Source organism: Anolis sagrei, chromosome 5 (assembly GCF_037176765.1).
Source record: "Anolis sagrei isolate rAnoSag1 chromosome 5, rAnoSag1.mat, whole genome shotgun sequence".
In the NCBI taxonomy this organism is placed as follows: domain Eukaryota; kingdom Metazoa; phylum Chordata; class Lepidosauria; order Squamata; family Dactyloidae; genus Anolis; species Anolis sagrei.
The window spans coordinates 165,866,516-165,893,032 of record NC_090025.1 but is presented as its reverse complement, the minus strand read 5'-3'; the positions used below and the strand labels follow the sequence as shown (position 1 = coordinate 165,893,032).

General features: G+C 40.5%; 1 protein-coding gene across 1 annotated transcript in view; it reads left to right on the top strand.

Annotated features, from left to right (window-relative positions):
* The first annotated feature begins 4,274 nt into the window (after positions 1-4,274).
* CYTH4 (cytohesin 4) overlaps positions 4,275-26,517 on the top strand; it is a 47,422-nt gene continuing 25,179 nt past the window's right edge. The window contains exons 1-4 of the mRNA XM_060777000.2: positions 4,275-4,437; positions 20,613-20,695; positions 21,324-21,388; positions 23,109-23,175. Of these exons, the coding sequence (XP_060632983.1) occupies positions 4,416-4,437; positions 20,613-20,695; positions 21,324-21,388; positions 23,109-23,175 (237 nt within the window). The 5' untranslated portion in view covers positions 4,275-4,415. The remainder of the gene's footprint in view (positions 4,438-20,612; positions 20,696-21,323; positions 21,389-23,108; positions 23,176-26,517) is intronic.

Here is a 26,517-nt window from a genome sequence, read left to right as displayed (position 1 = left end):
TGGTCAATTATAGCTGAATATGCAGGAAGTTATTTCAGGGGGACAGTGATGGGGGGGGGGGATCACCCTTATTTCACAATCTACAGAAATGTCTTCATATTTGAAAACCAAAGAATATAAAATAAAAAAATCAAATATGTGGAGAAACCAAAATTGACAGGTTCATCTATATATGCTTGGTGCTTGGGAAACATGTCTCTTCAGTTTTAGAAGAACTATTCAAAAAGCCGAATCTCCATAGGGATAGGTGTCAGTACCTTGGAATGCTCCTTTAAATGTGGATTAAAATCTGAAGTACATTCAGTGCCCAACTGACATGGGAATCATCAGTATTTGTTGCAAGTTTCTTCTTATTAACTATTCCATTACAAGCAGTTATGACATCATCCTCTCCATGTTAGAAATACCTGCATCTATTGAATTTGGCCAGAGCAAATGGGGGAGAATTTAGATTTGGTTTATTTTGGAAGAATTTGTCAAAAATTGAGAAAAAAAATCACATTAGGGATTGAAAGAGCCCAAAGTTGTTTAAAAAAACAAACAAACTCTAATGTGAGAAAAAGGGATTCGTGAGGTCTCTTTCACATTACAAAATTATAACACTTTGATGCTACTATAACTGTCATGGGTCAATCATATAGAATTCTGGGATTTGTTGTTTCATGATGCAATTAAAGTTTTCTTTCAGAGAAGTCTAATGCTTCACTAAATTGCAAATCCCAGGACTCCATCTGATGCATAAATGGCAATTAAAGTAGCATAAATGTACTATAAGTTGCAACTTGAGCTCCAGTTGTGCCTGGGGAAGTCAGACTTGGCCAGGTGGTCCATGTTCTTGTTATATCTCGTATAGACTACTGTAACGTGCTCTATGTGGGGTTGCCTTTGAAGACAGCCTGGAAGCTTCAATTAATCCAACAGGTGGCAGCCAGATTCCTTACTGGAGCAGCGTACAGAGAGCATACAACCCATCTGTTGTGTCAGCTCCACTGATTGCCAGTCTGCTACCAGGCCCAATTCAAAGTGCTGGCCTTGGCCTATAAAGCCCTAAATGGTTCTGGTCTAACTTACGTGTATGAACGTATCTCCACTTATGAGTCAACTAGAGCTCTAAGGTCTGCTGGGGAGCCCTGCTCTTGGCCCCACCCCCTTTGCAAGCATGATTGGTGGGAGTGAGAGACAGAACCTTCTCAGTGGTGGCCCCTTGGCTATGGAACTCCCTCCCAGTGACATCCAGTTGGTCCTTAGCACTTCTGGGGTTTTTTTTTCAAAAAAAGCTAAAGACCTGACTATACAGCAGTTTGAAGAATAGGATATTACAGAATTGAACGCAGGATTATGAACAAGGATTATGGATGAATGGAATTATGCACTTTATATGTTTTAATCTCTTTATTAATATATGTTGTTATTTGCTCAAGTGATTTAATTATTGAAGGGGTATGTTTTATCATCAGAAAGATAACTAGCTGTAGGAGGCTGGAAGTGAGCATATAAAAAACCCAGTTTGTCATTTTTTTTTAAAAAAACCCACTAAAATTAAAAATCCACAAATAGATTGATATTCTCTTGCACTGTAGAAAAATTAAGGAGGACATGCATGTTTTCTTTCATGGCTGGAAAAGTAGATGGGAAATGGTTTTTAGCAAATTATGTATTTACAATATCATAAACCTGAGAAAGGATTAAACAACCCTTGCTGGTCCAGTTTTCTGTTTCTGAACCCAGCTTCTGGGGCTCCTTTTCATCTAAAGATGAAAAATCGGTGATACACAACTAGATATCCCATCCACCATGACCGCAGCATTAGGAATGATGAGAAAAATATGTAGATTAGAAGGCATTATGTTTAGACAAGCTCTGGTATCTGCTTTTTTCATGAATGAAGGACTGAGCATGCATTGTTTGACACCACATTAATTGCCTTGGTCCAATACTATGGAGTCATCGGAGTTGCAGTTTTACACAGGCTCTAGCCTTTCCTGCTAAAAGTGCTGATGCCTCGCCAAACTAAAAATTCCAGGAATCCATAGCATTGAATCATAACAGTAAAAGTGGGCTGAAACTGTGAATACACCCTAAGAGAGAGAGATTGAGATTGAGAGAGAATAGCTCTAAAATACTGTATATGTGCACTTCTCAAACTTTACCATGTATATAGGAAGGATGGCAGAGTGTTTCTGTTTCATTTCTCTCATTATCTAATTGTCTAAAACTTTTATTCTTTCAATTCTTCTGAAGAGGAACTTCTAGAATTAATGCAAACTCTTATTTAAAAAGAAACCAAATAAATCCTGAATCATCTTTACTTGCCAAATCTAGTAGACACCTGAAAGGACCATGTATACCTGCCTGCCATGTAGCTATTAAGGTTCAGAAGACTGTTAGAGAAAAAAAGTCAGTTTTAATTTAGGCCTGCAAACAAGGCTGAATGCACAGATACCGAAAACTAGATTTTTAAGAACCAAATATTCAGATGTTAACTGACTAAAATAATTATCCTTTTCTCTATTTTTAAGAAAGCTCAAGCTCTCTCTGCCATGTTTATGAAGAATATTAGAAAGTCCATATAAAAAAAAGCAAATCAAATTCTCATCCATCTAGGGCAGGGGTCCACAAACTTTTTAAACAGAGGGCCAGGTCACAGTCCCTCAAACTGTTGGAGGGCCGGATTATAATTTGAAAAAAAACATTAATGAATTCCTATGCACACTGCACATATCTTATTTGTAGTGCAAAAACCACTTAAAAACAATACAATAATTAAAATGAAGAACAATTTTAACAAATATAAATTTATTAGTATTTAAATGGGAAGTGTGTGCCTACTTTTGGCTGATGAGATAGGATTGTTGTTGTTGTTGTGTGCAACCTAAGTCATTACAGACTTAGGTTGACCCTAAGCGAGGGCCGGGCAAATGACCTTGGAGGGCCGCATTTGGCCCCCGGGCCTTAGTTTGAGGACCCCTGATCTAGGGGCAACTTGTAATTTCCCTCTATCTGTTATGTCTGAAAGATGGTAGATTGGCTATAGCTTTGTTTGTATACTAATCAAGTCAAGAATGTTTCCATTGGGTGTATCCACCAATCCTGCACTGAACAAAGATAAAGTTATGGAGAAGTGGTACAAGAATGCAATGTACCATTGTGTTGCTTCTCTATGGGAGAGACAGACCACAGCCCGCCACAAATTCTGGCACAATTGCATTGTAGGTATTTCTGCAGAGGTTAAAGCAATATCATCTTGGTGTCTTCCTGCTCCATTCTATCTGTTCTCCATGGGCCCTCTTTTTTATTTCCTACTGCACAGCATGAGGTGGTGATCTAAATCCAGGTGGGTTGTGGCTATTCTGTGTCTTCAAGTCATTTCTGACTTATGGTGGCCCTAAAGTGAATGTATCATGAAGGTTTCTGGGACTAAGAGAGTGTGACTCATCCACGATCATCTAATGGATTGTTATTCGTGGGATTGAGCCCTAGTCTCCAAAATCATAGCCGAGTGCTCAAACCATTGCACTCTGCACTCTAGATGCTAGTTCCTACTTAAAGTAGACCCACTGAAGAAATTGACATTGAGTAAATCAGCACATACTTAAGTTGCACTCATGATCCAGTGTGACTTGTCTACTCTAGTTGATGCCATCATTTGGATTTTGATCACAGACTTACTGTGGACAAGAAGCCTGAGGACTCAAACATATTCTGGAATATTTTGGAATATGGCAACCCTAAAAACAATGTTAAAAACAATGCATAGGGACACCTTCTCTTCCATGTTAGGCAAAACTAAAGAATGGCTAAGAGTACTGTAGTCCTCCTGTGACAGTGTGGAGCGGACCCTTTTGCACTACACAAATACAGTGTTCTGATTCCACTTTAACTGAAATCCTGGCATTGGTAGTTTGATGAAGCACTAGGAGTTTCTGGCAGAGAATTCTAAATACTCCTCTCTACATTGCAAATCCTTGAATTCCATGGGGTGAAAACATGACCATTTCATCCTATGGAATCAGGTCATTATAAGTATCTGATTCCATAGGATGAACCTCGTTGGGCTGACTGGTGTGCAGTTCATCAGACCCCCTTTGATGAAAACCACACTGCCATGTAAATAAAAGTCTAAGCAGTAGCAGCAGCAACACTGTGGGTTTTTCAGGAAACAACCTCTGATCATTTGCAGAACTGACATTTCTGTCCAGAGAGCAAATAGTTTCCTCTGTCAATCTGAATGCACAAGGCGGAACCAGGAGGAAAGGGTGGAGTCACCAAGGAGGAGAGTCCTTGGGTTGCTTCATTTCAGGCTGTCATCACGTTGAAACATCATTTTAACTCTGAAGTAGCGTAGATGGAAAGACAAAATGACGCAGCCACTGTACTAAATTCAGGAGTTGGAACTGTCTTCTTGGAAAGGTGTTATGATGGATGCTTGTTCAACTAGTAAGTATTCTCTTAAATTACTAGAGTCTAGATCTTTTTATGGTGTCTTTTTGATGTGTGCCTAAATATCCTGAAGGTATCAGATCTTGTCTGATCTTGAAAGCAGGGTCAGACCTGGTTAATACTTGGATGAGACACTACCAACAAATGCCAAGCACTGTAGACAATATTTCAGCAGAAGGCAATGGCAAATCACCTCTAAGTACTCTTTGCCTAAGAAAACCCTATGAAATTCATGGGATCAGTATAAGTCAATGGGCAATTCAAAGATATATACACTAAAATATGTACTGTCTGTTTAAGGGATCTATCTCATGTGGCATCATCATCAGAAGATCCCGGAGACAAATGTGTCAACTGGGATTATGATCCTGGCTAGGGATTTAAAGCTTCTTGTTTGTGGAATTAATTTATTCATTTTATTTATGAAGATTTTGTTTGGTGTATCTGTATTACAATCTCCCCCAAGTCTTTCTAATTGTCTGCTTGTATTTTAAGTTGTATTTAAGACAGAACTATTTTGAGACCATTTTCAGGTGAAAGGAGTTCTGTATAAATGAAATTGTCATTAATTTTCTTTGGGCCACATGTCTATGCATTTATATTTTGTGCAATAAAAGAAGAACATGATTTTTGTCTTTTTAATGGTTAAGTGGACCAGGAATCCTTTTATACTACTACCTAATTATAGCACTAAGAGTCTACTTCTATTGCTATGGCTGCACCCTGTGGAATGCCGGGGTTTGTAGTTTAATAAAACACTTAGAACTCTCTTGCTGATGATTTTAAATCACCTTCCTTAAACTACAAATCCTAAATTTTCACATGTGGTAACCATGACAATTAAAACATTGGACACAAACATAGTGTGAAAGGAACCCAGAAAAATTCAATTATGTATGATACAAACTACAAACTCCACTAAATAGAGTTCCTTCTTCTACACAAGTGTTGAAGGTGGAGAAGCCTTGTTCTTCATTGACCCCTTGCTACTCATGACTTGGCTCAAGACAAATTTGGGTTCAGAAACAGAAGTTTTCTAGATCTTTTTACATACGTTTTCATATAGCGAATAACAAATGTAATTTCTTGGCCAAAGAGGTGAATGGATGCATGCCAAAGTCTTGGAAATTTATTTATTGTTGTGTGCCTTCAAGTTGTTCCCAACTTTTGTCAACCGTGTCATGGAGTTTTCTGAAGCTAAAGGACCTAATTACACTATAGCATGGATCCACTTTAAACCCAGTTTCTGCCTCCTGCAGAATTCTGGGGCTTGTAGTTTAGGGAGGGGCCTGTAAACTGCTCAGCCAGCCAGGTCCTGGACCTCACAAAACTAAACCTTAGCGGTCTGCAGGAGGCAGAAACTGGATGTAAAGTGGATCCATGCTCTGGTGAGATTAGGTTTGTGTAACTTGCCCAAGACCACCCAGTAAGCTTTCAAGACTGAGAAAGATTCAAACCTTGCTCTTCAGAGTTGTAGTCCAACATTCAAACCATTATGTCATATTGGCTCTCATTCTTAGATGTGTATTATAGAATTGTCCCCCATTTCTGCCAAGCTTAAAGATAAGAGTTTTGTACCTTTAGTTTGGAACAGAGTTTGGCTAAGACTTGGGGATCTTAATAATTGAAACATTGACCTTTTAGTTAGTAGTTCTTAATAGATTCCAAATCATAATGAGACAAACAAACTGTATGCATTTCTTGTTCAGACTCTGTAATCCTTGAATCATTTTTTTTTATCCTGCCCTTCAACGAGATTGAAGATTGGACAGTGTATGTCATTCTTTTTCTCGTTTTGTCTTTGCAACAATCTCTTGAAGTAGGTGAAACTCAAAAGCAGTGAGTGGCCCAAGAAAATCCAGCAACCTTAACAGTGGAGTGAAAATTCATTTGAGACATTTACTTATATCACTAAAGATTTAATCACATTGAGTTTCAAATGGTGATAGTGAGGTGAATCTGGCGTGAGATCCTGTCACCCTGCACCCCAATCACCCCAATAATGTGGCTACCTCCTGCAGAATTCTGGGGGTTGTTGTTTAGAGGAGGGGCCTTTGAAATAGTCAGCTACCACAAGGGAAAGAGTGTCCCACTGACTAAAAAATGCAGAAAAGGGAAGAAGGATGAGGGACTTCTAGTAAGTATGGCTTGTCATGGGGCGGGGGCACGGCAACTGCTGAAATTCCCTCTGGTGAAAGACCATACATTTCCCATCCCAGCTAAAGAGGATGATACCATCACCACCATACTCTCAAATTGTTGTCCTGCCTTTTCAGCTGCTTTTAAAATGACCTAGTTTCCTTCTCATTCTCTTGCTCCCCCCCCCCACCTTTGTCCTCAGCTTACCTCAATTGCTTCAAACTGAGGTCAAAACGTGGAAGTAGTTTGCACTCAATTAACTCAGTGAGGAGAGAGGAAGGAAGAAAGAAGATGATGGGATCTTGTCCTTTTCAGTTGGCTCAGGCAAAAGCAAACTATTACAATCTCTCCAATATTCTGTACTTTCTTCCCAATATAATTTCCTATCTTGAAAATATTCTGATATTGCATAGTCATACATGTCCCAGTTTTTATCTATGAAATATTAGAGAATATGAACCCTTTTCCCAATGCTTTGTTGCCTGATGGTTAAAATGCAAATATGGTACCTGCAGTGTCCCCATTGCTACTTCTTCACTCAACTTTGTTACGGTTGTTTTATGCCTTCAAGTCATTTTTGACTTATGGAGGCCCTAAGGCATCTCTATCACAGGGTTTTCTGAGAGCATGTAACTTGTCTAAAGTCACACAATGCATTTTCATGATTGACTGGAGATTTTTATACTGCTGTCCATAGTTATAGTTCAATGCTTAATGTATAATCTTCTCATTCAGCAGTTCTCAAACTGTGCTCCATGGAGCCCATAGGACTCAATGAAGCACAGTCAGAGGCTCTGCAGGGGCCCCTCGGAGCCCCCTCCCCCCAGCTAGGAAGCATGCTGCTGCGGCCTATGGGGCTTCTCCACTGCCATATTCTGCAGGGTCTCCCCTGCCCCCGGTGGGAAGGCCCTGCAGGCCGTTGCGTTGAGGGTGCTTTTCCTGCATGATAGAAACAGGTTGGGCTGAGTGGCCCCTGGAGTTGCTTCTATTAGCATTATTATTATGATTACTTTTATTATGATTTCAAAGGCAAGATGGTAATCTGTTAAGAATGCTTTGATTTGTGCTTTTACTGCATGGCAGAAACAGGTTGGACAGGATGGCCCCTGGAGTTGATCTTATTATTATTATTATTATTATTATTATTATTATTAACAAGTTATGTGCCATGTGCATATTTTTTGTTCAATTTTTTTTCAATTAGTTCACACAAACATTCCCCATCCATCTGGACTATCCCATCTGTCAAATTTTAAAATGCAATGTGGCCCTTGTGTCAAAAAAGTTTATTGGGGCTCCACGAGAAACCTTTCCTTCAAAAAGGGCTCTCTGGCTTTAAAAGTTTGAGAACGCCTGTTCTAAAGTATTACGGGTCTTTCTGTGTCACTTCCAGCTCTTTGGAAACCTATCTTTATTCCATCTTGTAATTGTTTCACAAAGCATTATATAAACAAATCTAGGTTTGCTTTTTTCTGTTTTCAGATTATACAGCTTTCTTGTCATTTAGATTTCTGATTAGTCCATTTTACTGATGATTGAACATGTGTAAGATTGCGTGTTTTGTAGTCTGTATTAACCTAGACTCTTAAACTTCTTGGATTCAATGTAACTGGGGCATAGATGAGGAAATGAATCCATTTGTCACCAGGCCAATTTTTGCCTCTCTCAGCCAGTCTCTCTCCCTTTCTCTCACTAACTCTTATCATTTCTAACTTGTCTTTCTGACTTCAATTTTGGATTGCAAGCTCTTGTAGGGATAGGGTGGACAAAAGAATAGCTACATATATTCCAATCAGAGCCAGACCATGATATTTTTGTCTGAAATAATCTTATGTGTTTATCCATTCTTGTACAGGAAAATATTTCAGTGTTTCTCAGTAATACTAAATTAGTACTCTCATATCACATTTACAGTAATCTGTGTAAGCCACCTTATCTTTTCCCTTCCCCTCCTACAAGGTCTCACATAGGATAATATTCTCAGAACTAATAGTTAGTAGAAGGAAAAATGAAGCAGTTGCATCAGGCAATAGATGCTAGGGGGGTGTCCTTAGAGTTTTGCAGGAGAGGCAGTAGTGTACAGTGTCACCTCTACCCACTCCTTGACAAGATAGACTGCAGCCTTCAGATGCAGGAGTTTAGAAAAGATAGTCAGCCTAGTGGAAATGGAGTTTTCTTCACTGTAGCATAATATATTAGGTTGTCTACTTGCATTTTGAAGGGCATAGTACCCAAATCTGTTGGTAGGCAGCAGAATGTAGACCTAAATACCCTGAAAGCACCTGATCCTGTCTGATCGTGTGAGCTAAGCAAGGTTTTTCGATGGCGAGTCTGCCAAAGAAACCTAAGTGCTGTTGGCTATATTTCAAAAAAGGACAATAGCAAAATCATCTTTGATTATTCCTTGCCCTAAAAAATCCTGTGAACTTCATAGGCTTTCCCTAAGTCAATGGGTGACTAGAAGGCACATATACCCACAATTAGGTAAATGTTTGTCTAAGTAAAATGCTAGCTTTCTTTCTATTCAGGAAAGGAAACTAGAATTGAAGAGTTGTAAAGAGCACTGAAAACCTAATCCAACCCCCTGATTATTCAAAAATACATAGCTTCCTGACAGGTGTCCATCCAACCTATTTAAAAACCTCAATTGAAGAAGAATGCACCACTATCAAATAATTCTTACCATTACAACGTTGTTCCTAATATTTATTCTGAAATGTAAGATACGACATGTAAGGTAGAAAAAAATGAAATGCAAAGATATAGGATGAGTGATGCATGGCTCGACAACAGTCCATGTGAAAAATATCTTGGAGTCTTAGTGGACAACAAGTTAAACATGAGCCAGCAATGTGATGCTGCAGCTTAAAAAGCCAATGAGATTTTGAACTGCATCAAAGGACTATAATGTCTCAATCAAGGGAAGTGGTGGTGTCCCTCCATTCTGCTCTGGTGAGACTTCACCTGGAATACTGTGTCCAGTTCTGGGCACCACAGTTTAAAAGAGATATTGACAAGCTGGAAGTTGTCCAGAAGAGGACAACTAAAATGATCAACTAAAATGATCAAAGGTCTGGAGACCATGAATCTATATGAGGAGCATCTTAGAGAGCCAGGTATGTTTAGCCTGCAGAAGAGAAGATTGAGAGGAGACATGATAGCCATGTATAAACATGTGAAAAACTGTCATAAGGAAGAGGGAGCAGGCTTGTTTTCTGCTGTCCTGGAGATTAGGACTCAGAGCAATGGGTTCAAATAACAGGAAGGGAGATTCCACTTGAACATTAGGAAGAAATTTCTGACTGCAAAAGCTATTCAACAGCGGAATTCTCTGCCTCAAAGTGTGGTGGAAACTCCTTTCTTGGAAGCTTTTAAACAGAGGCTGGATGGCCATCTGTTGGAGTGCTTTGGTTGTGCTTTTCTTGCATGGCAGAAAAAAGGGGTTGGACGACATGGCCCATGTGGGTCTTCCAACTTATTGATTCTATGAATGTTGTGTTTGGTCCAATCTTCTGAAAGAACAGAAATAAAATTCACCCCCTTTTCCACATAACAGCCCATTAGATATTTGAAAATGGTTATCAGGTAATCCCTTAGTCTTCTCCAAACTATAAATTCTATCTCCCTCAATCAGTCTTCTCAGGTATGGTTTCCAGGCCATTTGCCATCTTTGTTGTCTTCCCCCTTCTCTGGATATGTTCTAATCTGCTGAACTGTTTCTAAACTGTTATCTCACTTGGACATGGTCCTTCACTGTTGCATTCATTTCAATTCCATCACCTTTTTCATTAAATCCCTTTCTTGAGCTATTATAAAATGGATTCCCAAGAAGACAATAAAACCCAAGAGTCTCCCTGGATTTCTTTCCATTTCACTTTTATTATGATTGAGGATTACAGCCTCTCTAAGTAGCTGTATGTGTTTCTCAAGTAGTTCTTTGGCTTTCTTGAACTGCGTATTAAAAGAAAAGTGCACAGGGATTATGCACTTTTAATAGTTACATGATAGAAGACACTTGCTGCTGATACCATCTCTTTTGAAGAAAACATTAAGGATGCTCAAACTCTGTGTGCTTTGGCACTTAGCTATTCTATCATTTCTCCTCCTCTGGTTCACTGAATCAATGCACTTCTCCCTGCTTTTACCCAGAAGAAAATCCCAGTGGGCTAAAAATGTGCTTGCCCTGTATGTATAAGATTTCAGGTTCTGTATAGCAACTTTGTTGTGTTATGTTTGGAATTAACTTTCTCAGAAAGTTTACCAGACTGAGAAATATATTGCTCACTACATTTATGATTTAATTTAATTAAGGTTGTAAAGAATAGTTGAATATTACTCTTCTTTCATGAGAAGGGGTGAAAAATATCAACAAGTTGATTATTTGGCGCAAAAACCTTTCTCAAAATGCAAATGAACATTTCAAAAATGGGCAAAAAATTGTGTCATCTTGTCCAGCAGGAAAATCTCTTGAGGTTTTCTTATTTTACATGGAGAAATGAATACCGCTAGCCATAAATCAGATATTTCTGTTAAGTTTCAATCTATTTCAGGAAAATTAGCAAAACAAATGAACAAAAAAAAATCCAACATCTCCCAAGGAGGAACTTGAAAGTACTAATGCGTGCAGTTTCTGAGTCCCAGGGCACTTTTGACTAAACACAAAGGAAATCTCAAGAATGGAAAATTACTCTCCCCTAAACAGCTTCTTAAATATTTCTTGTTACATTAGTGATGGAGAATATCATCTCTGAGATGTTTCTCTTCGGCCAATATGTAAATGAAATACTTCTTTTTTGGTGTATCAAATTTCGACCAAGAAATTTGTTTACCCTATGGACTTTCATGTGTTAAACCGCTTTGAGTCCCCTTGGGGTGAGAAAAGTGGTATATAAATACTGTAAATAAATAAATAATAAATAAATTGTTCAATTACCATTAATACTAATTGATTCCATTATTTTTAATAAGTGTGGCAAACTACATCTGTAGACATTTCATTTTCTTCAGTGAGTACAGAAGACCTCTTCACTTTCTCATTTTTGACTTCATGACTGTAAATATATCATCCACCCAGGAAGTGCAAGGTGTGATCCAGTCGAAGTTAAATACATATTTGTTTCTGGTGATAACCACAGCATGAGATGGCTAATTTGTGGCCTTCCAGTTGGCCTTCCAATGCTTCCTCTTCATCCTGGAAAGAAGTGACGAGCGGAGTGCCGCAGGGTTCCGTCCTGGGCCCGGTCCTGTTCAACATCTTTATTAATGACTTAGATGAAGGGTTAGAAGGCATGATCACCAAGTTTGCAGATGACACCAAATTGGAAGTGATAGTCAATACTCCAAAAGACAGGAGCAAAATTCAAAATGATCTTGACAGATTAGAGAGATGGGCCAAAACTAACAAAACAGGGCCAATTGTAAGATACTCCACTCAGGCAGAAAAAATGAAATGCAAAGATACAGAATGGGGGACACCTTGCTCGACAGCAATAAGTGTGAAAAAGATCTTATAGTCCTCACAGACAAGTCAAACATGAGCCAACAACGTCATGCAGCAGCAAAAAAAGCCAATGGGATTTCAGCCTGCTAAATATGAGTATAGTGTCTAAATTGGTGGGGAGTTGGATTGGATGTCCCACAAGGTGTCTTCCAACTCCATAATTCTATGATTCTATGTCACTCGTCAACAACTTTTATCAATGTTCTCCAGAATGGCCAATTGTGAAATGAGGAATAATGGAATATAAGTGTTCTTGTCTGACATTTAATTCACCCAAACTTTGAGAATTATTTTTTTTTTTTTAAAAAAAAACAGGTTAGGATTATAAAAAAGTTTGCATGCATTTTTCTGCACATTTTAACCCATACATTTTGTATACTTTTTCTTGAGTATATATTTTACAAATAATATCCTTACTAAAATATGCATTTGAATTTTTATTTTTATGACTATACAATTTTTGTGGTGTATTTTCCTCTGATAAGTCTATTTTTGGATGCATTTTTGATGGATGGACTCCATTGCAAATTTCAGAAAAGTGTGAGTTTTCAAGTTCTGATCTTCTTAATGTTTCTAAGAGAGCAGTTAAATAAATTTGCATTCAAAGGCATACTTAACAGATGTCTATCTGTAAACTGTGTTTACCCCCTAAATGAATGCTTAAGATGAGATCCATTGGGATGGTTAGTCTGACAAAGTGTAGACTCATATAATGCAGTTTAATGCAGTTAACTGCATATGGCAGTATAGATGTAGCCATAGAGAGAATGACTGGTGAACTTCACAGTTGAGTTGAGACATTTTACCCCAGGTCTTCTAATTCCTGCTCTAACACTCTAACCACTCCAACCACTATACCACATAACTCATATTATTCATCAGAGCATGACCTTCTAATTCTGCAAAAGTGCTATTTGCTTCCAGGGGATAATGTATTTCTTTGATTCTAAGACACACTCCCTCCCTCGATGGACTGTCACCTTGTCGTGGTGAGGGGGCTTGCGTGTTCCGATGAACCTGTGGGCACAACAACTGGAGTCGTGCACTCCCAGGAGTGGCCGCGGGGGAGGTCCCAGACCAAGCACAGTCCGAAGACCCAAAGACCTCAACGGTGGAGCAGGCGGAGGATAACATGGCACATGTTACAAAGGCTGCGAAGGCGGAAGAAGGCTGCAACAGACTGAGAAGCCATGGTCATTGTGTTAAACTACATCACCAGTGGAACCTCATCTGTGAAGACTGTGTGTTGTTCAGTTGTGCACTGACCTCCACACATTAAAAAAACCCACGCACAGGCGTCTTCCAAAGAAAATAAAAACCAAGCAACCAAAGTCCCATGGCGATCAGCGAGTGGCGACGGGGGCAGGACTGTGAAATCTGGAAGCCCCTAGTCACAGACTGGCACATGGGCGGTGGGTACGGACTCAGTCGTTCTACCTCAAGGTCCGAGGCAGTTGAGTAGTTCGGCAGCTGTATCCGCGACTGAGCAGCCCTTTTTAGGACCCACTCTGCTCACCCCACACGGGGAGGGGGCTAGAAAAGGTGCCCTAAACATAGTCTGCCTCACTTATCCCTGACTGGACTGCCGCGTCCAGTGGGGTCACCATCCTGCGGCCAAAAAAGAAAAATGAACCTCGGTACGTGGAACGTACGGACACTGATGGACAACAGTGACAGTGAACGCCCCGAACGCAGAACTGCCATCATCGCAAGGGAGCTGGGACGCTTCAACATTGACATAGCAGCCCTTCAGGAGACCCGGAGAGCAGGAGAGGGACAGCTGAAGGAAGAAAAAGGAGGCTACACCTTCTTCTGGAAGGGACTGCCCGAAGAAGACCAAAGAATGCACGGAGTTGGCTTCGCTATAAGAAATGATCTGATGAAACATCTGTCCGAAGCACCCACTGGCATCAACGAACGACTCTCCACCCTCCGAATTGATCTTGCCAAAAACCAACGGGCAACCATCATAAGTGCCTATGCACCAACACTAGACGCTGATGAAGACATCAAGGAGAAATTCTACTATCAGCTGGACACTGTCCTATCGGGGATACCTAAGGAGGACAAAATCATCCTCCTGGGGGACTTCAATGCAAGAGTCGGGCGAGACTTCGACCTGTGGCCAGGCACCATAGGAAAAGACGGGGTTGGAAACAGCAACTCGAATGGCATCCTGCTTCTCACCAAATGTGCGGAGCACAACCTTGTCATCACCAACACGCTCTTCCGCCAGAAAAACAAGTTCAAGACATCATGGAAGCACCCCCGGTCAAAGCATTGGCACCTCTTAGACTATGTAATCACACGTGCCAGAGACCGCCGTGACGTACTCCTCACAAGAGCCATGACAGGTGCTGACGACTGCTGGACCGACCACAGGCTAATCCGATCCACGATGGCTATCAAGATTGCCCCCAAGCGCAGACTCCAAGGAAGAAAGACAAGGCGCAAAATGAACACCCAAGCCCTTCAGGAGCCTTCCAGGCGAGCCCATCTCCAAACGGCACTCAAGGACCATCTACCCACAGTACACCCCGAAAATGTTGAGGAACATTGGAACAAACTGAAGACTTCCATCATCCAAGCCTGCGAAGAAACTATTGGATACCAAGCCAAGAAACATCAAGACTGGTTTGACGAAAATGACATCGAGATCCAACAGCTAATTGACAAGAAAAGGAAAGCCTTCCAAACATGGCAGAGAGACATCAACTGTGCTGCTAAGAAAAAGATCTACGCCAGTGCAAAAGCTGAGGTCCAAAGAAGGACAAGAGAACTCAAGAACATCTGGTGGACAAAGAAGGCTGAAGAAATCCAACACCTGGCAGATACCCATAATGCTCAAGGATTTTTCAAAGCCACAAAGGTCATCTATGGGCCAAGAAACCATGGCATACAGCCTCTACGCTCATCAGACGGAACCAAACTCCTGAAGGACCAAAAGTCTATTGCACTGCGTTGGAAAGAACACTACCAAAGCCTCCTAAACCGCAGCTCCAGTGTGGCCGAAGAGGTCCTCTCACAAATCCCGCAACAACAAACCAGGGATGAGCTTGCAGCACTGCCTAGTTTGGAAGAAGTCAGCAATGCCATCAGCCAACAAAAGAACAACAAAGCCAGCGGATCGGATGGGATCCCTGCTGAAATCTTTAAAGAGGGAGGACCTGCGCTGACACACCAACTCCACCAGCTCATAGAAAAAGTGTGGGTGACCGAGAAAATCCCAGCAGACTTCAAGGATGCCACCATCATCACCCTCTTCAAAAAAGGGGAAAGAACAGACTGCGGAAACTATCGAGGTATCTCCCTTCTAACCTCTGCTGGAAAAATCCTCGCAAGAATCCTTGCAAACCGCCTTCTGCCCCTCTCAGAAGACACCCTCCCAGAATCCCAGAACGGCTTCCGCCCCTCCAGAGGAACCGTGGACATGATCTTCACTGCACGACAGCTCCAAGAAAAATGCAGGGAACAAAACCAACCTCTGTACATGGCATTCATCGACCTTGCAAAGGCATTCGACACAGTGAATCGCAGCGCTCTCTGGACCATCCTCCAAAAAATCGGGTGCCCAAGCAAATTTGTGAACATCCTGCGGCTCCTCCACGATGACATGATGGCAACAGTCTTGGACAGCAATGGCTCCCAAAGTGACCCATTTAAGGTGGAATCGGGTGTCAAACAGGGATGTGTTATTGCCCCAACTTTATTCTCCATCTTCATCGCCATGATACTACACCTTGTTGATGGGAAGCTTCCCACCGGAGTGGAAATCATCTATCGGACAGACGGCAAGCTATTTAACCTCAGCAGACTGAAAGCCAAAACCAAGGTCACAACAACATCTGTTATAGAACTCCAGTATGCTGATGACAATGTCGTCTGTGCGCATACAGAAGAAGATCTACAAGCCACTCTCAACACCTTTGCAGAAGCATACACAAAGCTTGGCCTGTCACTGAACATCGAGAAAACCAAAGTGCTGTTCCAGCAGTCACCAGCCACCCCCTCTCCAATGCCAGAGATACAGCTTAATGGTGTAACATTAGAAAATGTCGACCATTTCCGCTACCTTGGCAGCCACCTCTCCACCAAAGTCAACATCGACACCGAAATACAACACCGTCTGAGCTCTGCAAGTGCAGCATTTTCCCGAATGAAGCAGAGAGTGTTTGAGGACCGGGACATCCGTAGGGATACCAAGGTGCTTGTTTATAAAGCTATTGTCCTCCCAACCCTGCTATATGCCTGTGAGACGTGGACTGTCTACAGACGTCACATGCAGCTCCTGGAACGTTTCCATCAGCGCTGCCTCCGGAAAATCCTGCAAATCTCCTGGGAAGACAAGCGGACAAACGTCAGTGTGCTGGAAGAAGCAAAGACCACCAGCATTGAAGCGATGGTCCTCCAACATCAACTCCGCTGGGCCGGCCACGTTGTCCGGATGCCTGACCACCGTCTCCCAAAGCAGTTGCTCTACTCCGAACTTAAGAACGGAAAACGGAACGTTGGTGGACAGGAAAAGAGATTTAAAGATGGGCTCAAAGCCAACCTTAAAAACTCTGGCATTGACACTGAGAACTGGGAGGCCCTGGCCCTTGAGCGCTCCAGCTGGAGGTCAGCTGTGACCAGCAGTGCTGCAGAATTCGAGGAGGCACGAGTGGAGGGTGAAAGAGAGAAATGTGCCAGGAGGAAGGCGCGTCAAGCCAACCCCGGCCAAGACCGCCTTCCACCTGGAAACCAATGCCCTCACTGCGGAAGAAGATGCAGAGCAAGAATAGGGCTCCACAGCCACATGCGGACCCACAAGGAAACCCATGATGGAAGACCATCTTACTCGTCCAATGAGGGATCGCCTAAGTAAGTAAGAAGTAAGTAAGACACACTCCCCCCCCCCACCCCATCTAAACCTCTCTAAAAATCAGCTGTCTCTTAGAATTACAGGTGTTTTTATATATGTATAAATAAAGCTTTTTTTTTCTTCCGTTGATGGTATTAAAATAAATGTGCATCTTACAATGGATAGCGTCTTAGAATTGGAGAAATATGGTGGTATATTTATGTAGACCTAATATGTTCCTTGCTTTGCCTCTAAATGAGACTGTCTCTGAAATTTCCCTCCTATACATTCTTCTAGTTTAAAGGCCTCATGAACTCACTGTGAAATTTGCCCTACATCATCTGGGAATGGGGAATTTTGTGTCATTTTTTGATCTTATATTCATTCTCTCCCATTTCCACATTATTTTGTAACTTAAAGTATCTGTTAATTTTTGTAGACATTTTTTCTAAATGTTTTTCTATAAATTTTTGTAACAGAAGTCATTCTTATTGTTCTTGTGTGCGTTCAACTGACATACTTGTTATAGGATTTTACGTAGATTCAAACCACTATGCTATACTAATCCTATACAGGTTGACTATCCCTTATCCGTATTTCAAAATCTGAAATATTCCAACATGTGGAATATTCCAAATATTCCACATGGCTGAGATAGTGACACTTTAACTTTTTAATGGTTCAATGCACACAAACTTTGTTTCATGGACAAAATTATTTAAATTATTGTATATAAAATTACCTACAGGCTGTGTATTACATACACACACAACATAAATACATTGAATGTTTAGCTTTGATTCTACCTCCAAGATATCACATGATGTATGTCTATGAAAATTCCAAAATTCCAAAATTCCAAAAATTCCAAAATCTAAACTTTACTCATGAGATATTCAACCCGTAATGTTTTGTGTGGCTCTCACACAACACATTTTTGCATGTACTTCCCCTAATGTAAGAATTATTTGCGTGTGTGTGTGTGTGTTGGAGAACTACATCACAAGCTTCTGAGAAGTATGACTAATACCCAAAAGATCATTGTTTTTCAATTGACTTATCTTTATCCAGGGCATGCAAATCTCCTAAAAATGCACATAGAACTTAATCCTCTCCCAGAGCTAACATTTCCTGCACTGTCTCAAAGTTATGGAAAAGTTTGGAGCAAATAAGAAGCCATGCCAAATAGCAAGCTGTGCTTCTGATTTGGGTGAATTATCCCAAAGTGCAGACAAATGACACTGAGGATAATACTAGGAAAACCTCAGAACATTATCTAAATTTATGGGTCAAATGTGTCTACTTAGGAGAATCTCTTTCTCCATGGTCATACTGGAGAAAGGACAGTCAAAGCTTGCAGAAACCTGAAATGATTGCCTGCAGAGGCCTTTTAAAACCAGGCAAATGCACATCATGTAGCACTTGAGCCTAGATTGTCCACATTTGCCGTGGGATGTGTGTTTGTGAATAAGTTCCTTGTTTCTTTATCTAGTTCTTCCTATTTCTCTTGCTTTCCAGAACCTTAGTTCATTACTTCCTTTTTTAAAATCACAAATTTAGCAATGGTCTTGCATGAGAAATGCAAAGCGGAGAAAGAGTTTCCAGGACATAGAAGCTAGACTTCCCCTTTCATTCCAGATGGAAAAGATAAGATACAAATAATATAACGGAGAATGTAATCCAGCTATGTATGGTGAAGAATCTCATTTGATTTTCATTTTAATTCAGACTGGTCTAAATTGTACCTCCTAAACCATAGCAAAAATTGAAATGTAATTGTATATCAATATTCATAAACTTACAAATTTTGCATTATGGAAAGCAGTTGTATATGTGCCAGGAGAGAGGGCATTACATGCCCCTTCTGGCATGTGTGCCATAGGTTCGCCACCACTGCATTAGGATGTTAATACAGTGAACCCTTGGTATTCACTGGGTTTTTTTCCCCAGAACCCCAATGAATACCAAAATCCATAGATGCTCAAGTCCTATTTTATATAATGGTATAGGAAAATGATGTCCCCTCATATAACAACAAAATCAAGTCTTGCTGTTTGGATTTTTTGAGGGGAGTGGCAAGTGGGGGGAGGGGATGTGTGGATATTTTCAAGCCATGCATGGTTGTATCCATGGCTGTAGTATCCATGGATACAGAAGGTCAATGAAATATAGACTGATCAGTAAACATGACGAAATGATCTTAAGTTTGGAACAAGAAAAATCTTGAAGGAAGCAAAAATTATAGATTTGCCTATCCTTATCACTGCCAGTGGCTGTACTTGCAAAGAAAACTTCCCTGGCAGAGTTGTAGCTCAAACAAATAAAGGAACAAATAATACACACAAGGAAATCCTTTATATACACATGCATATAGATGGGATCTGGTGCATGTTGTTTATTATGTCGATGATGATTAAGCAGTGTCAGCTCTAGTTCTTGGATGGGTGATCCCATGAATACCAGGCTCTGTAGGCTTTCAGAGGTAGGAACTGGCTAAATGACGTCTGAGATATTTTGCCTGAGAAATCCTTGTGAAATTCATAAAGTTGCCATAAGTGAGCAGGTGACTTATTATATGCTGTTTAATAAGATCCTGAAATCTGCCACTTGAATTGGTCTGCCTCATTATATGTCAAACTATAGGAGATCTTAATTCCTACTGAAGAAAGTTGGGGAGAGGGGTTGAATAATCTGTTATGCTTCATATAAAATTTAACTGGGGCTGGCCCAGGACTCTGCTCTCTGAAGCAAAGGATGGTATGAAACCCTTTCTGATTGCATGTAGGGAAGTCATTTAGACTTGGATATTACTTAGCAGTGTGGGACAAGTGCCATGCTTAGGTAGACACCTCAGGTAGAAAGCTAGTATAGAATCTTGCAGCAGCTTGCAGGACATAAATACCACCAATCTCAATTGGAGAAGAATGGAGACTTTTGAAGAACAGCTGGCATTGCTGTGACCCTTGGTATTTGTTGCTTGAAGTAAGTGTCTTATGCCTCATTCTGCCTTATGTTAGGACCAGCCATTTTTTTTGTGACCAGTTTAGCTTTGGCAACCACTGCAGCTTCATTAGACAGAACAGACTTTTGCTGCTTGATATTTATTTTCAGATACAGCATCAGTCCCCATGTTCTTGCTGAATGTTCTAAGCATTCTTTGTCTATTGATAGATTCTGAGACCCTAACCGGACACTACTTCTGCTTCATTTTGGTCTGTTGTGAATCATTCTGTGGTCTTCTCATCTCTGACATCATTCACCCCAATTTCCTAAAATACAAAAAAGGAACTGAGCACAGCCTTGAATCTATGTGTTAATAGCAACCCCACCATAACTGGTTTTACTATCCCACAGAAGCCTTAGATTCTGCTAAAAGAGGAGAAAAAATAGCCACCTTAGAGCTCTTTTCTCTAATAAATTAGACTTGACTCTTTCTTTTTGGCTGCCAATATGCTTCTGGGCCCAATTCAAAGTGCAGGCTACTACCTACAAAGCCCTATACGGTTTGGATCCTGACTACTTTTCCTTCCTTGAAGGCTGAAGAAGTGCGACTTGCCTAAAGTCACCCAGTGGGTCACCATAGCAGAGCAGGAATTCAAACCCTTGCCTCCTGAGTCATAGTCCAATGCTCAGTGCACTACGCTGGCTCTCATATCCTTTCATAGAGTTCTAAAAAGATGCCTTTTTTTCCAGAGTCATATGATTTGAGTACTGCTGAGAAGATTGAGATCGAGACCATCAAGAAGCATAAAAAAGAGCTACTGGAGGACATCCAGGTAAGAGTAAGACCACTTTCTGTTTATAGAGAAATGCTATGTTATCACATTGCATCATTTTGACTATGTGCTGGAGTGTGGGAAAGATCCTTTTATTGTTGGTAGAAGGCTTGTATTCAACCATCTCTACTTCAAGTATGTGTTACCTTCCAGAGGTAAATGGGCTGCTCCTTCTACTGGCCCTAGCTACTATAGTCAGTGGTGAGAGAAGATGGGAATTAAGGTCTGACTACCCCTGAAAAGCCACAAGACTCAGGGTCCTTGAAGGAAGTCTGACTCTTTGGCTATATATGTTTTTCATTTGTAAAATAAAGAAAATACATGCCTACATCCGGTTTGGCTTATATTTTTGTCATTCATGTTTCCTAAGTACTATCCCCTTTTCCTATCACACACCCACCTATTTATTTGTTTAGTTGTTTGTTTGTTTATCTATTTCTGTGACAGGATGGGTTCCTTTCAAATTGCCTGAAAAGATATCAACAATATTCTTTTTCAAGGCATGCAGTGTGCCATTTGCTTCTTCCTACACATAGGCCTTCTGAATTGAATGATGGGAAAGGGTCCAATGTGAGATTAATGCTTCTTTCCCTACTTCCTTCAAGCTTTCTCCTCCTTTCACTTACAGCGGCTAAAGGATGAAATTGCTGGTGTATTTGAAGAGATTGATCGTTTCCAGCAATCACAAACAAGGTGAGAAAGCCATGGATAAAGAAGGGCTTAGATCAGTTACTTTTTGGACAACAGGTCTCAAAATTCCCTAGCTAACAGGACCACTACCGACAATGGTGGTGAGGTTCTGAGAATTATAATCCCATCAAAAGCCTCTTCACCAAGTTCTGAAGAGAAATAGGAAAGCAGGGAAGTTCCACATATAGCTCCTTTCTTCCTTTGTAGCTGTGGCATAATGATAAAAATTAGATCACCATGTTCCTCATGGCAGCCACATCCTCAGGGAAAAGACACTGAGAATAGATAGTTTCTGAAGACCTTATCCCATTGTTATCACTGAGAGAAGACTCAATTGCTGGCCCAAATGGTTTAGGTACATGAAATGGAAAGAGGTCTCATCTTGTTCAGAAAAATGTATTGGGCCAACTCTTCATGAGTGCCATCAAGGTGTCATGGAACCCAGAGATCCAGGTTCAAGTCTATATTGAAGCATATAACCTATGGCTTCAACTGAACACTATCTTGTTTCTTCCCCTTGCCAATTGATAGTCAACACTTTTAGGGCTAGGAGGTTTTGAGATATGTGTGTGAAGTTGCACACATCCATGCTGGATCTTAGTGATTCAATTTCAAGTAATGATCTCCATGTACCTGGACTGCCACTTCCAGCTTTTCATTATAGACATAAGTTATATTGTAATACAGACTTAGCATTTGAGCTGCTATCATGAAGTAGAAGGCCCCTCCTAGGAAAAAAAACAACAAAGTATGCAGACTATGTTTGATTATTTTCCTCACTTTCTGATTTGGTCTGTAATAATCTGTCACAAAGAGTAGCAATTAGTACCTCACTAAGTAGTCAAGACAAGATAGGTCATCCACTTACCTTATTTAGACAGATGTTCCCGTTGCTCTAAAAGAAAATAGCCAGAAATGTATGCTGGACCATCCGAGCTCCATGCCAGTGCTGCAGCAGGATGCAGGTCGGCAATGTAGTCACCCCAATGTTGGGCTGAAGTATTGCTAGTCCATACCACCTTGCAGTAAATAGCCTATGTAGATGTGACCTTAGGCGCATAACAACTGATTCAAATTACAGGAAAAGAGATTTCATCTAAACATTAGGAAAAATGGCCTGATGGGAAGAGCTATGACAGTGGAATGAATATACATCTGCTTTAGAATAGGGTGGAATCTTTGTTTCTGTAGGTTTTTAGAGGCTGGGTAGCCATCCACCAGGGGTGCCTTGATTGTGCATTCCTGCAAGGCAAGAAGATGAACTAGATGATCCTTGTGATCTCTTCCAACTCTAGAATTCTATGATCTACCAAACAGGTTCAGTCCCAAGACTTCCTCCTTTAAAGATTTACCTAAAATCTAGAGGCAACTAAGCCCATTATTATGGGAGCCACCAACTCATTCTGCTTACAACTACAAGGTACTTGCCTATGTTGAGTTTCTTTGGGGAAGCAGTGATAAGAGTATATAAAAATTACATTTTACAATTAATGCAACACGTCATTGAAGTTATTCTGTTGTTGAAATGCCAAGCTTCACACATTTACAAATAAAAAGGTAATTAAGTTTAACAACAACAACAGAACACTAATTGTGATAGAAAGAATAAGCAGATGCAGCTTTCCATAGTTAAAACGCGGAACGTTTGAGACATCTTCCAGGAGCACCCAGGAAAGAAAGATGGACTATCTTCTGTATTCAGGTCTCTTGTTTATATTTTCAGCAAAATGATCCAGAGGGACAAAGATCTATGCATAGGAAGGAAGAAATTTAACATGGATCCTACTAAGGTAAGTTTTCTGTGCATTTTGTATTCTATGCGTGGGAATGTGATATTATATTTTAAGATGCTAACTTCATCTTTAATTGAAAAAGAATCTGTTCTGACATTTAAGACATTTAAGACATGGTCTCTCCCACTCTGTTACAAGTAGGGATACATAGGTTGGCGTAAGAGATATTGTTGTAGCACTTAAATCCCATTTAGTTGCTGTAGGATATTTTGTTGTCATTGATATTTGCACACACACACACACACACACACACCCCCCCCCCCAAGTGTGAAAAAAGAAACTCATTCCCATTGCAAATAAATTATTAGAGAAGCCCTCTCCTTCTTGTGGTAATTAGTTTTTCTCATTCCCAAATGAATTTGGTCAAATAGTCCCCAGCAATTTCTTTGCCCTCAACCATGGTGAAGAATTTCAGAAAGGCCATTCATGCACAGCTCACTAATGAAATATAAGCAAAACCGAGGCAGATTGAATATAGCCTGATCCATTCATTACTAATCAACAGAGCTCTACAAGGATCTCCTTGTTTAGTTTGGAAACTAGTGTGACACTTCAGATAGAATCCCGATTTAATTTGCACAGGCACCGATTTATTTGGAACAACTTTGAATCCTGAAACAAATCTGATATTTCAAAATGCCGTTCTTGTTTTCTTGCATTGATGTGCAATGAAGTGAAATAGCTTAAGTTCTCAGACTTTTCTTCATAAATATATGGAATTTGTAGACATGGTAGCCTCTTTAGAATATATGTGCTGTTAGTGCTGCTGCTGCTGCTTTTTTCATGTCAGTAGCAACTTGATAAACTGCAAGTCGCTTCTGGTGTGAGAGAATTGGTTGTCTGCAAGGATATGGCCTAGGGAATACTTGATTTTTTTGATGTTTTACCATCCTTGTGGGAGGCTTCTCTCATGTCCCTGCATGGGGAGCTGGAGCTGACAGAGGGAGCTCATCCACACTCTCCCCAAATTTGTATCTCAGTCCTGCTGGCACAAGGGTTGAACCCATTGTGCTACCAGGGGCTGCTGCTATAATTTGTTGTCAAGTTGATGTCAACTGATGGTGACTCTATCAACAAAAAACCTCAATGAGCCCTGGTCATCCCAAGCCCTGCTCAGATCTTTCAAATTCAAAGCCATGATGACGTCCTTGATTGTGTTGATCCACCTGTGATGGAGTCATCCTTTTTCATACTTTTCCTTTTTTCCTACAAAGAAATCTTGCCAAACACTTCTTTTCTAGAGAGTATTCTCATTGTATGTTTACAGTATGACAACATCATTTTAGTCATCTTGGCTTCTAGGGAGAGTTCAGCTTTGATTTGCTCCTAGGGCCCATTTATTTGTCTTTTTGGCAATCTATGGTATCCACAGAACTCTCTTCCAGCACTGAACTAATTTTCTTCCTATCAGTATTCTTCACTGTCCACTTGTCAGTAAAAGAAAGATATTGGAAATATTGTATTATGGATACACTTTGTCAACTGGGAGAATCATAGAATCATAGACAGGTAGCAAGGGTTCTAGTAAGTTTTTAGCATTTAAAAGCCAAACCCTAAAGGCATCCTATCTTGTCCTGAAAGCTAAGAAGGGTCAGCCCTGATTAGTACTTGAAAGGAAGCACAACAATAAATACAGGTGCTGTAGGAATTTAGGCAATATATCGAGCCCCCAGTGGCACAGCAGGTTAAACTGCTGAGCTGCTAAACTTGCTGACCGAAAGGTCAGCAGTTTGAATCTGAGGAGCAGGGTGAACTCCTGCTGTTAGCCCCAATTTCTGCCAATCTAACAGTTTGAAAACATGTAAATGTGAGTAGATGAATAGGTACTGCTTTGTTGGGAAGGTAATGGCACTCCATGCAATAATGCTGGTCACGTGACCTTGAAAGTGTCTATGGACAAAGTTGGCTCTTTGGCTTAGAAATGGAATATGAGCAGCCCCCCCCCCCCCAAGACGGGCATGGCTAGACTTAATGTCAAGGGGAAACCTTTACCTTTAAGCAATATTTCATAGGAAGGAACTGGCAAAAACACCTGTGAGGATGCCTTGTCTAAGAAAACCTTCTGAAATTAATTGAGTTGCCATAGGCTGACATGCAATTTGAAGATGCACAAATACACACAGCAAGTAGCTCCAGTGATTTTTTTTGCTAGCTACATTCAAAATATATAAAACAAGCTCTCTCAGTTGAGTGCTCAGTCCTGAACTGCTCATTGCAACCTAATATCTGTTAGGTTGCAACCTAATATCAGTGTTGTGCTAACTGCTAACACACACACAGAGGTAGCGGATATAGATATACATATGAAAAAATGTAATTAGAAGTTCTTAAAAGTAAGACATCCTTTCCAGGGGCGAGGGCACACTTTCCCAGTGCTGGAAGCATAATACTAGAATCCATGAGAGCTATTCCAAGATTGAGCACTCAAGTACAGCTGCACTGAGGAGCAGATCTCAAGAAAATAAGTAGTGGTCAAAAGTCAAGTATGGCAATGATAGCCTGGTGGGTGTAGGATGGGAAGCCAGCCAGATAGGTAGGCAGGCTAAGATCTGCTGCTACCAGCTAAATATAGAAAAAGAGCAGAAACGTGTAGCAGAGAACAGTTCAATGACCTCAAGCCGTCTTCCTCTTTCCCCATCTGTGATGATTGGAAAGTGTTGGTTAAATTTTTGCTCTACACTGGAGGATACAGCTGTCAATGAGAAGAGTATAGTTCCTCTTCTCCCTTGCATCAGTGGAACAGGCTATTTTTATTAGTTGGAGAAACACTGCCTGTTCAATTTTTATCACTCATTGATACAGGAATGGGCAATTGCCAGGATTAGATGACACATTGTCCCAAGGTTTTGGGACCCCAGAAGACTGCTGTACATTGTCATGCTTTTATACCAGTCTTTCAGTATAGGCACATATTAGGCCTGGGCGGTTTCGTTTCGTTAATTCGTAATTCGTTAATAATTCGTTAATTTTTCCAATTACAAAATGATAACGAACCATTCTGGAGCAATTATTTTAAAAAAACGAATTTAAATTCGTTTCGTTATTATTTCCGCATGTCTGGGCCAGTTTTATGGTTTAATTAGTGAAAAAAAATTATAATATCACACCAACAGTCAAGAACAGAGGGAGAGGGAAGCTTCAGAAGTTTTTTGAGGTTTTTTAGCGTATTTCGCGGTCGCATCCGCCATTAACGAATCGATTCGTTATTGTTTCGGAAATCGATTCGTTAATTTTTTACCATTTACGAAATTTCGTAAATATCGAACTTTTTAAAAGGAAAATTTTGTAATTATTTTAAATATCGAAACAAAAAAACCCCCCAAATACAAATCAATTTTA